At 53.1% G+C, this 12671-nt stretch overlaps 1 protein-coding gene across 2 annotated transcripts; it reads right to left on the minus strand.

Annotated features, from left to right (window-relative positions):
- Positions 1-4698: 4698 nt before the first annotated feature.
- On the minus strand, positions 4699-12618 carry Ssh3 (slingshot protein phosphatase 3). Of its 2 annotated transcripts, none has more exons than XM_005351664.3 (14): positions 12182-12618; positions 11714-11751; positions 10937-11168; positions 9362-9477; positions 9215-9286; positions 8954-9019; positions 8682-8870; positions 8511-8604; positions 8229-8357; positions 8069-8115; positions 7293-7439; positions 6882-7082; positions 6515-6788; positions 4699-5607 (listed from the first exon to the last, which is right to left on the minus strand). In XM_005351664.3, the coding sequence occupies exons 1-14, from the start codon at positions 12245-12247 to the stop codon at positions 5323-5325; spliced, it is 1956 nt and encodes a 651-aa protein (XP_005351721.1). In that variant the 5' UTR covers positions 12248-12618; the 3' UTR covers positions 4699-5322. The 2 variants fall into 2 exon arrangements, with proteins under 2 accessions (XP_005351721.1, XP_005351720.1); XM_005351663.2 differs by having other exon boundaries at positions 11714-11754.
- Positions 12619-12671: the final 53 nt, after the last annotated feature.

Here is a 12671-nt window from a genome sequence, read left to right on the forward strand (position 1 = left end):
TAAAGATGGATATCCCAACATTACAGAAGAATTTTCGGTGACTGTCTGGGTAGCGAGATATCTCTATCAATTCTAGAGTTTTGGAAGTTGCTTACAATGCACTTCCTGTTTACTTAGGTAAAAATATCATATTCTTCTGGAGTCTTTGATGGAGTTGAAAAATAGTTATAGTTTTCCTTAGTTATGATAAAAGATAAAGTAGATATAAATATGTAATCCTTGCTTGATAACTGTTTTGTTATATATAATTTTACTATGTTAAAGTTAAAACCTTTTTATTTAAACAGAAAAGGGGAGGTAATGTGGAATTTCCCTCTGTATGGTATGATTGCCATTAATGAGTAAAGAAACTGCTTTGGACCTATAGCAGGGCAGAACTTAGCTAGGCAGGAAAAACTAAACTGAGTGCTTGGAGAAAGAAGGGTGGAATCAGAGAGAAGCCATGTAGCCCCACTGCAGACAGATGTTTAAACCTTGCTAGTAGGCCACGAACCTCGTGGTAAAATATAAAATACTGGAGATGGGTTAAATTAAGATGTAAGAGTTAGCAAATAAGCTAGAGCTAATCCAACCAGTGTTTTAATTAATACAGTGATTATTTTGGGAGTCTGGGCAGCTGGGAAACCAACAAACAGTCTCCTATAACATCTGCAAACAAATTTCACGGATTAGCTTCTACACAGAAATGTTGGTTAGATGAATGGCCATTCTTTGTGAAGCGATGGAGGACCCACATTAAAGAACAAATAATATTCAGGGGAGATGATTTAGCAGTTCTGAGCACCAGCCACTCTGGTTTGGGTTCCCAGCATCTACATGGCATCTCACTTCACTATGTCAATGCCAATTCTAGAGGCTGTGATGCCCTCTTCTGACCTCTGTGGGCACTGCATGCATGCTATATAGAGGTCAAACACTCACATATGAATAAAAATATATATTTTTTCAAAACAGGGTTTCTCTGTACATCTTTGACTGTCCTGGAACTCACTCTGTAGACCAGGCTGGCCTCAAACTCACAGGGATCTGCCTGCCTCTGCCTCCCAAGTGCTGGGATTAAAGGCGTGCGCCACCACCGCCCGGCACCCTCTAAGAATCTTAAGGAAGGAAAAGTATCTCCTCCACTACCTGATGCTGGACCTGGGATCATGCCATGCCCACACACTGTGCCTTTGAGTGCCCTGGCCTGCACTGATCCTTGAATGAGGAGAGTGGACCTTCCTCTTTACGATCAGTCTGTAAACACACAATCCCACTAAAAAAGAACGGGAGCGCCCAGAAATAAAAGAAGTTACTTCAAAATGTAGGGATCTGGCCCTGCAGTGTTGGTGCACCCGTTCAGTCCCTGCACTTGGGAGACAGAGGCAGGAGAATCTCTGTGAGTTTGAGACCAGCCTAGTCTACAAAGCAAGTCCAGGACAGCCAGAACTGTTACACAGAGAAACCCTGTCTTGAAAAACAAAATGAAAAAAACAACAAAAAAAAAGGGATCTAGAATTAGAATAATGCTTACTGTATATAGTCACTGCACTAAAAATGTAATGTTGTCTCATCTAATCCTTAAAATCCTGAGGTAAACTGGGTGGTGGTGGAGCGCGCCTTTGATCGCAGCTCTTGGGAGACAGAGGCAGGCAGATCTCTGTGGATTCAAGGCCAGCCTGGTCTACAGAGTGACAGCTAAGCTACAGAGAAACCCTGTCCCCAAAAAACCAACCAACCAACCAACCAACCAACCAAACAAACAAACAAACAAAGAACCTTGAGGTGTGGGCCTGGCTCAGCACTTAGGGGCATTTGCTGCTCTTGCATAGAGGAAGAGATTTGATCCCTAACACCCACATTTGGGGCGTGGAGGGGTCATAACCATCCTTAACTCCAGTTCCAGAGGATTTTACACCATTTCTGACCTCCATCAGCACTCACATGGTAACATACATACACGCAGGCAGGCGTGACTCCTACACACATAAATAAACAGGCCTTAAAACAAAAACATGGCTTGGCATGATTATTACCCGTATTTGTGCCCATGAGGAGACTGAGGCTCAAGAGGTGTCATAAGTCTGCACCCAAATGACACCCATGCTGTCATTCTTGCTCCGCCCGTCTCACGCCCCCCCCCCCAGCTTTTTTCTCCTTGCACTTTTTGAGGGGCAGTGACTCAGGTTGTAGGTAAACTGCATGACTACAAAACACCTCGGGGATTATTTGCTTCAGGCTCCTTTTTAATTTATTTTTTATTTTATTTATTTTATTTTATTGAGACAAGTTCTCACTAAGTAGCCGTGGCTGGCCTGAACTCGATATGTACATAGGGCTAGCCTTGAACTCATAGAGACCTACTTTTCATCTAAAGGCAGGCACCACCACATCCAGCTTAAAGGTTCCTTCCTTGTTTTAACAAGACAGGAACTTGGGGTCAAGGAAATTCCCATTGTATGGGGCGGGGACAAGGACGAATACTGAAGCTAGGGGTCAGCCTGGGGTTCCAGCTCTTTGGAGGCAGAATCCGGTCCAAGGCCCAGGTGCGCTGGTCTCCCAGGCAGAAGGGTTCTCCTTCCACATTCTCTCAGCGCCCACTACACCCGCCCGCTGTGCGGTCGTGCAGGAGGAGTACCTGTGTGCGGCGGGCGCCAGGCCCTCCGCTGAGAGCGACACGATTTTAGAGGTTGGCTCAAGACTGAACGGCACCTTGCAGGCCAGAGCGAAACACTGCTCTCGGTCCGCTGAGGTCACGGGAGAGTGCGGACGCCGGGACACCCAGGAGAACTTGGCAGCGCTGGGCCCGGGAGGCAGTTTCCCCACTTTGTCCTCGTAATGGTCTGCAGACCCGGTAACCTAGCTCCTAGCTTCTAAGGGAGCAACATTCTAACCCCTCACAGCACAGCTAACTGTCTGGCTTACCCGGGGGGGTCGAAGTTCCCATGGAAACGAGAAGACGGTCTTTGCGCCTGCGCAGTTGCGCTAGACACGCTGGGAAATGTAGTTTTCAGGTGGTCTCTGCGAGGCCTGAGAAATGGCCACAAGATGGCGCCCGAGCGTCGCGTTTGGTTCTCACGAGCCAGAATCTGCTTTCACTGTTGCTGTGGCCTGAGGCGAGGCCACCGAAGCCTGAAAGGTCAAACTCTGGTTCGGCGCCGGTTGTGCGGCGTCCTCGGTGCTGAGTAGAGGCGGAAGCGAGAGCTCTGCGGAGGGTTTAATTTTACTGTGTTTTTAAACGGCCTAAAGAGGCCCTGGGCCAGGAGAAGGCTTTGAAGACGGAAACTAGCCCAAGGTGGGGCTACCTTGAGAGATGCGAGCTCCTCCTTACCCCAAGTGTTCAAGTAGGGGCTGAGGTGTCAGGTGGGAACTGAATGGGAACTCGGACCCTGACCGGACACAGGATTTTAATGTCCCTGCCTGTTGGAGTTGGGCGTTTCCAGGCGGTTCTCCACCGCTTGAGCACTATTGTAAAACCAGAGGATTGACCTCTGAGAAACCGACGTCTCAGTGCCGGGAGTGAGGCTCCTGGATTGAAATCAAGAAACCCAGAATCTGACTGAGGCTCCTGCTTTTTGAGCTGAGCAAGAAGCAGGAAGCGGGGCTGCCCTCCCAACCCTCATCTCTCCAGCCCTCAGCCCTAGCCTCAGCAGTCTGGTGTGACTCCTGCTTAGCTGTTGGAGGGAGCTCAGTATCTTGGGTCAGTAATGAACTGGCTTCACTGCACCCCTCCTTTTGCCCCTATGCCTGCCACCAGATGGGTTTAAATGACTCTTATTCCAGAGAGCACTCGGAAGCTGAGCTCTAGCTGTGCCTAAACAAAACCAAAGAGTAGTGGGGGTGACGGTGGGGGGCAGTGCTTATGGCTTCCCAGGTTTTGCTTTGTTTTACAAAAACAAACCAACTCTGGGTACGACTTGGAAGTGATATAGCCAAGGCTGAGACTCAAGTCCACCCACCCCACACACACCAGACTTCTCCACTTTAAGGTTAGGACAGGACTGGACTACCCCAAGACTTTGGGAAAGACACTTTCATGAAACTGGACACGCATGTCTGGAGTCAGTCCTGGCACTGAACTTGCTTACCCGGAACTAGTGGAGCATGTCATCGTGCCTGACACACAGAGCATCATCTTGGGACTAGGATGAAAACGACATCTCTTTTTGCTTTCGTTTTTCTGAGACAGGATTTCTCTGTGTAACCCTAGCTGTCCTGGAACTCACTCTGTAGATCAGGCTAACCTCAAACTCACAAGAGACCCGCCTGCTTCTGCCCCCATGTGCTGATATTCAAGGCTTTGGAGGTGATTCCTAGGACCCAAACATTCTCAAGAACTAGCATCAAATGTCCTAAGGAAGTCCAGCCTTAAGGACAGGCTTTTTGTCTAGGTAGGCAACAGAGTTCCTGCTTCCTCACAGTTAACTCCCTGTGCCAGCAGAACCACAAGTCTGATGCCCGCTATATGCCTGCTCCTGTTGATGGGCAGGATGGCTAACATTTACCCAGGCTGTTCCCTAGAGATGAGGAGATAGCACTGGCTACCCCTTCCCCTCCCCCAACACATCACTCAGCCAAAACAGGTCTGTCACAGGACACCTGAGAGACGTGAGAAAGCTGGAGCAGGTAGGAGAGGGAGTGTGGTGTGTCAACAGAGAAGGATCTGATTGAAAGACAGATGACTTTGTCACCAAATGGAAAAATACTTAGTATGAAAATGCTTTTATTTCTCAGGACAAAGCCAGATACTATTTGACTATGAAAAACTTGGCTGGCCAGAGATCTTCAAGAATAAGAAGACTCCCTTTAGCCCAGTGCCCTTGAGGGCCGCGGAAGGACTTAGGGCAGCAGTAGAGACTCTGGTCGGCTGTGGGGGAAGGGGGCTGTGAGCCCTCAGCCTGTGCGGCTGGGGACTGAAAGTGCTGTCTGCCCCTGTGGCCACTGGTCCCCTGGCCTAGCTGCCTGCAGGACTGCGGTAGGAGAGGGTGGAAGGAGAAGGACGGAACAGCCAGAAGTCGAGGGCAAGGGGGACACGAACCAGAAACTTGCCCTAGAAATTTCTGGCTGTAATTCCATGGCTGCATAAAGTGTTAGAGTTGGTAGGAAATGAAACCAGGGTATGACTACCCTTAAAGGCACCTGGAATGGGTCTACCCATATACCTTATGTAGAAAAGTCATGAGCCCTTGACAGGTAGACCCAGGTCTGAGACCTAAGGCTGCAGGAAGTGACAAAGGTCTAGGGACTGCTGGGGAGGAGCTGTATGGAGTGTGCGGGCCCACGGGTGCAAAGGGTGCTCATCTGAGGAGTCTGCTTAGTGTCCAGGGGACATAGTGTAGAGGCCTAGGCCCCACCCTCCTCCCTGCTGTCGTCTACACTGGCCTGCCTCACCACTCTCCGGAGCCTCGGTGGAGAAGACATCCCAGCCTCTCCCTGCCCTCGACCCTGCTCTTGGAAGGCCCGGGTCCTGCTGGCCACCAGGGCAGCACTGTGAAGGGCAACCACAGACTGGCGAGACTTGAGGGCAGGCCAAGGCCCCCTGCGAATTCGCTGATCACTTTTGGCTGTCAAAAGCTGAGAGAAGCGGTGAAGAGGCTCTTCATCTGAAGGCTCATGGGAAGAGAAAACCTGGGTGGGAGAGGAAAAGCCACAGGGAACTCAGAGCCACACTTCCCAAGGGAAAAGCAGCACCCAGCCTGTTCCTTGGCTCACCACATGACTTCAACCACCTTCCCCTCTCACCCCTCTGCCTTTGCACATTCAACCCAGTGAGCCACAGCTGCAACCCTGACAGGTGCCAGGCCTGGAAGGAGCTCTGTGGACACCAGTGGCTGGGTGTCCCAAGGACACTTGCCCCACACAATACTCACCATCATCCCACGCCTCCCTGTCGGTCCATACCCTGCACCTAAACGTTCTGCCTGCACAGAGTCCTTCTTTTGGGTCAGCCATGTGACCTCATGTCACATGTGAGGCCTGGTTTCCTCAGGCAAGGGCCAGCTTCCTGTCTTTGCTTGTGCCCAACAATGCTCAGCACACAACATGCTTGTGACTTAATCAGTAGGTGGACTGTGGGAGTGCAAAGGCCTTCTCTGCTCCTTGGCACACAGGACGAACTTCAGGAACGCTCTCCCCTCTGCTCTCTAGTGCAGGGAGCTTTTCCAGCCATCAGCTGACAGTGGAGCTCATGGCCTGGGACAATGCTCACTCCAAACCTAGGAGCCAAGGCCCTTAGGAAACGAGTCAGTTTGTCAGGCTGGGACTGGACTGTTCCATGTTCCAAGTCAGACCTGCAACTGCTTAGCCCCTGGGGCCACTGCTCTTGCCTGGCTTGGCATAAAAGGAGGAGCCCAAAGGTGGTCCCCATCTTTAGGTACTCAGGGTGTCTTGAGTTGCCTGGCACAGAAAAGTGTAAGGTGGTCAGTGTGGAAGAGGCAAGACAACACCCTACTGTGAGGGGCCTATGGGGCCCTAAGTCAAGCTCCAGCACTTGCTCCCATATTCTGCCAGACAGAGCTCTCCAGCCCAGCCTCACCTCGGGCAGGTCTCCAACCTCTGGAGTGCTCTCTGTCTCTGAAGACGGCTCCAGGAGACTGATGGAACGCATGACTCCTCGGAGATTGATGCGGGGCCTCAGCCCAAGCTCTTCTTTGGGGGTTTCCTTGCTTTCCTCCAAACCCATAACCATCACCTCCCCACTGCCCCCTGGTTCTGGTGGAAGAGGCGGCAATGGTGTAGAAACTTCAGGTGCCACGGGCTCCTCGGGGGAGACCACACCTACTTTCTGCTCCCAGACATGGCTCTGCCGGCTGTGAGGAGGTGGCTCTGAGTCAGCTTTGAGTGACATAGCAGCCACCCCCCAGTATACACATCAACTTCTCCCTTGTCCCCTCCCCCTATACCTGGCAGTTAGAATGCCCTGGTAGGTCTGTAGCTGGCGCAGGAAGCCAGGGTTGGGGCGCACGATGGGCCGGAGCTCCTGCACGTGGATCAGGGCTTGCTCCAGGCCCCAGCCATACTGTTTCATGGCATAGGCCAGCACCGTGGCAGCAGAACGGCTGACACCCATCTTACAGTGGACTAGCACCCGAGTGCCCTGTGCTCTGTGGAGGTGGGATGTGGTCAGTCCATTCTCCCTCAACCCCAGCAGCCTGTAGACTGGCAAGGGGCAGGCAGATAAGGGAATAGGACCCAGCAGAGAGGACATGAGGATAGAGAGGACAAGATGGGCAGGAGAGCACCAGTCCCCACTGGGAGCTGGGCTTAGCCAGTTCTGTGTGGGCTGGGGCAGCAGAAGCTGGGAGGAGCCCAACCTGGCATCCTCAATGAAGCGGTGTGTCTCCTTCCAGTAGGGCAGCAGCTGTGTGGACTCCTCATCCCAGACACGCACGTTGTGATACTTGAAGCGGTCAGGAAAGAAGTTGTCAATCTCTCGGGCCATGTTCAGGATGTGGCTTACCCTGTTCCAAAACCAGACTGATGTGGCCAAGGAACCAGGCTCACTGGCCATTTCTGTTTGGTTCTTGGTTCTGAGTCAGGGGATGACAACACTTGGAGCAGGAAGAGAACTGAGCCAGCCAGCAGCCAATCAACCTTGGGCGTACTGTTTGACTCTGCTGGGAATGAGTTTCCCTGACGAGGCAGCAACACTAACCCTCTTCCATGATTCTGAGAACCTAAGCTGAGGTTAGGGGCTCTCAGCAACAGGTGATAAAGGCTATAGCAGGTCTCCCAGAAGCCCATGGTGGGGGATGGCAGGTTTGTTTCAGAAGTGGCACCCACATCCCTACTAGAAGAAGGTATTTTCTTCTGCCTGAAGAGGTGATCAGGTGGGAAGGAACCTCTTCTGCTTGGCAAGTGTCCACCAGCGCCCCTTGTCTCAGGACAGCTCAGACCTCAGTCCTGCACTGTCACGTGTGCTTAGTGGGGCCGATGGCCAGGCTGCTGAGGTCTTAGAGCCCAAGTGAATTCAACATCCCCAGGACTGGATTAAAGCAGAAACAGCAGTGCTGAGGGTGATCTCAGGTTCCAGAAACTGCCCACAGAAGGCTGACAGAATGACTGGCAGCCCTGAGGCTGGGGACCCTACCTGTTTCTCTGAAGTTCCTCCAGATTGGCAGCATTCCACTCAGAGCCCTGTGGAGTGGGAGCAGAAGAGCACCGGGCTCCCATGGCTTGTCTCTAGCTACAGGACCTGTCACGGTAGCTCATGGGTGACCTGGTCCCTACCTCTAACAGCCTGCACTCACCAAGTAGAGGTGGGGGAAGATGCGGGAGGCCCGGTCTTGCTGGGCCATGAGCAGCAACATCTGGTTGTCAATAAAGTCACGGTACTGCTGGAGAGGGCATCCCAGACGCAGCTCCAGGGCCTGGCGGATCTATGGGTGTGGCGCAAGGAGAGAGTCCAGGTCCCCAAGCCTGTGAAGCTTCTGAGGATGGTACCCTGGCCCATCTACACAGAGCTACAATCAGAGACTGGGGAATGCCTCAGGGCTGGAGTCTCAGGCCCCGGACACAGCCACCCTGCCCACCTCTTTGGAAGTGACACTCTCTAGGTCACTGCTGTCCAGCACCTGCCACAACTCAGCCAGGATCGCCTGCTCCATCTGCTCCTGTTCTGAGGCCCTGGTAGTGATCCTTCAGTAAGAGGTCTTTCCCTCACTGGGGTCCCACCCCCCATCCTTCCCCTCCCCAGCACTGACTGTCCAGGCTCAGCAATAGGTGGTCGCAGGGACTCCAGGTCAGACATGGTCATCCATTCATTGAGGCAACCCTGGTCAGAGTTCAGTTTCTCCTGATAGTGAGTGGCCCAGACAAGGGCACTGCCCCCAGGCACAAGGCCACTGCCTAGAGCCGCCTCACATGCCTGGTGCAACACCTGCAGCGTGGCCCTGGGACAAGAAAGAGAGGCTAAGACACATGGTCTTACTTGGTTCCCTCTCCTGGCCTAAGGCTAGGCTGCTGCAGCACTTACCACATGGTCTGGATGGAGATGGGCTTGAAGATTCGGCTCAGACCACCAGATGTCACACTGAAGCCCCTGCAGGAAACCCAGGGACCAAATACCAGGCTTTCAGAGAACCTGCTCATTTGTCGGGTTGGGGGAGGCTGAGGCCCAGAGTCAGGTGACTTTCCCAAGATCAAGCAGTAGAAGAGCAGGTCCCAGTCTAGTCCCATTGCTTTGTAATGCCTGCCTCCCGTTTCTCCTCTTCCCCCTCCTGTTGCCACCTCTTACCCATCGCCGTCCAGGTACACTTGGGTATCACTCCATAGGGGCAAGACCAGGCCCAGGGTACAGCTGTGAGAGCTAACAGGGGACAGGAGAGCCATTGGCCCTTAGCACCTCACATCTCTGCCCCAACCCTCCTCTCCCTGCTCCTACCTCCTGTCAGGAAAATCCACCCCCAGAAGAATGGTCTCCTGACTCAGACACTCTCCTGTGGATACTACCAGCAGGTAGCGAAGTCTTGGGGGCCGGGCTGCCTCCAGCTGGGCTGCCTGGGAAAATGAAAGAAGCCCAGAATCACAGGAGCTCCTGGCTCTGTCCTTCACTCCCACATAGACACACCTTGCTCCTTGCTAGCCCCTGCTCCCCCCAGCTTCCATAGAGCCCATCAGTGGCTACTTGAAGACACAGTGATACTCAAATTTTGCAGTTTATGGCTCAACTGCCTTTAGAAGCCTTAAATGGGGAATGTAAGGAAAGGCGGGGAAGCTGGGTACAGTGATACACAACTTTAATCCCAGCACTCAGGAGGCAGAGGCAGACAGATCTCTGTGAGTTCGAGGCCAGCCTGGCCTACAAAGTGAGTTCCAGGACAGCCAGCATTGTTACACAGAGAAACCCTGTCTCGAAACACCCTCGTCCCCCTCAAAAAAGAGGGGAGAATAGCAGTAATAGAGGCAGCCTCGTTTTTCTCCCCCTGCCCAAGGCAGCCTTATTTCTGCCTAGCAACGAGTTACTTGTAAGGACGCTTACGTGCATGTATGTCTGCATGTATGTCTGTCCACCACATGCATCCTGGTACCCAGAGAGACCAGAAGAGTGTCAGCTATCCTGGGACTGGAGTTAGAGACGGTTGTGAGCTACTCTGTGTGTGCTGGGAATTGAACTAAGGGTCTTCTGGAAGAGCAATCAGAGCTCTTAACCCCTGGACCATCTCTCCAGTCCTGCAAGGAGGTTTTAAAAAACCTTGCCACTAGCCAATATTTCATTTGAGAAATGCCCTCTACAAAAGGAACGATGTAGGGCCTCATTCATGCTAAAAGGATTTCATCTTATAATGGGTTGGAACAACACCCCTGGGGCTGAAGAGACAGCTTAGTGGTTAAGAGGACTGGAGTTCAATTCCCAGCATCCACATGGCAGCTTGTACCTGTTTGTAACTCTAGTTCCAGGGCCCTGATACCCTCACACAGACATATATGCAGGCAAAACACCAAATAACATAAAAATAAAAAAAGAACAACATTCCTGTTCCGAACTCTGCTTTACCAAAGCCTGCATCTTGTTTTTCATACTTTTACTAATAGCAAGTATCTGCCTACACACACACACACACACACACACGTTCGGGAGCTGGATCTTAGGTTCCAGTAAACCCCAGCCTTCTGTGGGAGCTCTGTTTGCCTGCCTGGCACACCAGCTGCCAAGGCGAGCTTCACAAACCCTGGGAGTGTGAGTCCATCTCTGGGCAGCTCGCTAGTATCAATAGGGGTCTCCTGTGGATTAACAGAAACCTCCCTCATGTACCCCCATCTCTTGGGTCATGCAGGACAAAGCTCCCTTGTCTTTCACAGTCCTCTGGAGAAAGATAAGCCCTTACCCTGTTAAGATGCCTCTGGCTGAAATGGCAGAGTTCTTGGGGTTTGGGTAATTCCCCCCCCAATTGCCTGAGTGAGCCCTAATCTCACAGTATTGCTCCTCAATAGACAAAAGCTCCGCTGGGCCCCTTACCAGGCGAATGTCATCCTGTGGCCTCAGCAGCTCCACCATGAGGTGCAGGTGCTGTCTTTGCACTTGTTTCCAGGGGCTCTGGAATTCTTGCCCATTGTCGGTCTGGTCCTCAGTGGGCTGCTTCTCACCCACGGCTTCCTCCATTGACTCAGAGCCGGCCTCAGCTGTATCATTACCATCTCCTCCATCTTGAAGTCCCAGAACAGCCCCTCGGAGCACCGCAAAGCTCTGCCTGGCAGAGCGACGGGGAAATGGCTCTGGTCATAGGTTTTCAAACTTTAGCAAGGGTGAGTCCCCTGAAGGGATTACTGAAATGGATTGCTGGCCTGCTCTCCTGAGACAGCCCTCCCAGAGTGAGGGGTGAGGCAGTTTGCGTTTTTAATCAGGACCCTGACAGTGCAGCACCCAGAGGGTTCACATCGGGGTTGTGTCCCTTTTCTGGGTAGGTTTGGATGCTCGAAGCTTGTCTAGGCACCTATACAGCTTCAGGTCCTATCCTGCCCTTGGGCCTGTGATCACTGGCCTGAGCCAAAGTTCAGGTAATGTGTGAAATCATCCACTGACCAGGGCCAAGGTAGCCCTGCTGGTTCTTCCACAAGCCAGGGATGTGATGTGTGCCAGTTCTACCCACAGCACCTGGCTCTCACCTAAGCCTGGGTTTATCTGAGAATACTTCAGTGAGTCCTTGGTCCAAACAAGACACCTGGAGTTCACAATGGCATGGACCAGGCCACAGGCTACAAGAAAGCCATGTGTCCTGAGTGAGAAGGGACTCACCTGCGCTGGAGACGGCCTCTGCGCCTGACCACTCGGTCCTGCTGAGAAAGCAGCCCGGGGACAGAGTGAGTGAGCAGCCCCCAGGACAGGGAGCACCCAAAACCTCTCCTCCTCTTCCCTCAGGGAAACCCTAAGTGGGAAGATAAAAAAATCTCCTTCCTCTGAAGCCGATCCCCCTCCACAGGCTTCAGGGGAGTCCCGACCTAAGTCCGGGCACAGCGGGGCTCCCAGGATAGGGGGTAACAGTGTGGGAGGGATCTGGGCGAATCTGGGCCTCTGCAGAGTCCACATCTACCCAGGTCGAGCTCCTGGGAGCCTCAGGACCTCCCAAGTGTCCTGGAACGTGAGACTCAAGAAGGTCCCTCTCCGCCTACTCCCAGGCGTGAGGCCGTCTGCCAGGGGCAGGACGTACTCCCTCAGGCCCAGCTGGCAGGCAACTGCGGAAGGGTAAGTCCAAGCTAAACTCACCGTGGGTCCCACAGGCGTGGAGTGGCCACTAGCTGGCGGCGAGCGACTCACTGTGACCAGCGCCATAAAGCCAGGCCCGGGTCACCTGAACGAGAACCCGGCACGACCCCTCCCACAGCCCTTCGGTCAGTCTCTGCCTTCGCAGGACCAGGAAGGAGAGATTGGAGCCACTAGGGCTGGGCACCTACTCGGGAGCGGCCCTTAAAGGGCCCGACTCATGCCCAGTACGGCCTCACGGAGCAAGTACCGAGCGGCCGCGGCCCCTCCCCTCCAGTCTCTGCTCAGCTCGCCCCTCCCCGTCCGCGCCGGAGGCGGGGCTGAGGGTGGGGCCAAGGGCGGGGCGCAGGTGAGGAGACCAGACCTTACTTTCTCCCCTTGGCTTTGATCGCAGTTCCCACAGGAAGCACCCAACCTCCTTGCTACACCTAGTAAAATCACCTGATTAGCTTTGAACCTCAAGGAAGGAGCAAGAACGATAGTTTTTTTTCTG

This window comes from Microtus ochrogaster, chromosome 8 (assembly GCF_000317375.1).
Source record: "Microtus ochrogaster isolate Prairie Vole_2 chromosome 8, MicOch1.0, whole genome shotgun sequence".
Classification (NCBI taxonomy): domain Eukaryota; kingdom Metazoa; phylum Chordata; class Mammalia; order Rodentia; family Cricetidae; genus Microtus; species Microtus ochrogaster.

What these genes read in the sequence shown, in the direction of transcription:
- Ssh3 (XM_005351663.2), bottom strand. Translation starts at nt 12,247, where the DNA reads ATGGCGCTGGTCACAGTGAGTCGCTCGCCGCCAGCTAGTGGCCACTCC. An exon ending in GAGGAACTTCAGAGAAACAG is followed by an intron (nt 7,440 to 8,068) that starts GTAGGGTCCCCA and finishes GTTTTGGAACAG; the next exon opens with GGTAAGCCACATCCTGAACA. An exon ending in AGGTTGGAGACCTGCCCGAG is followed by an intron (nt 5,608 to 6,514) that starts GTGAGGCTGGGC and finishes TCTCCCACCCAG; the next exon opens with GTTTTCTCTTCCCATGAGCC.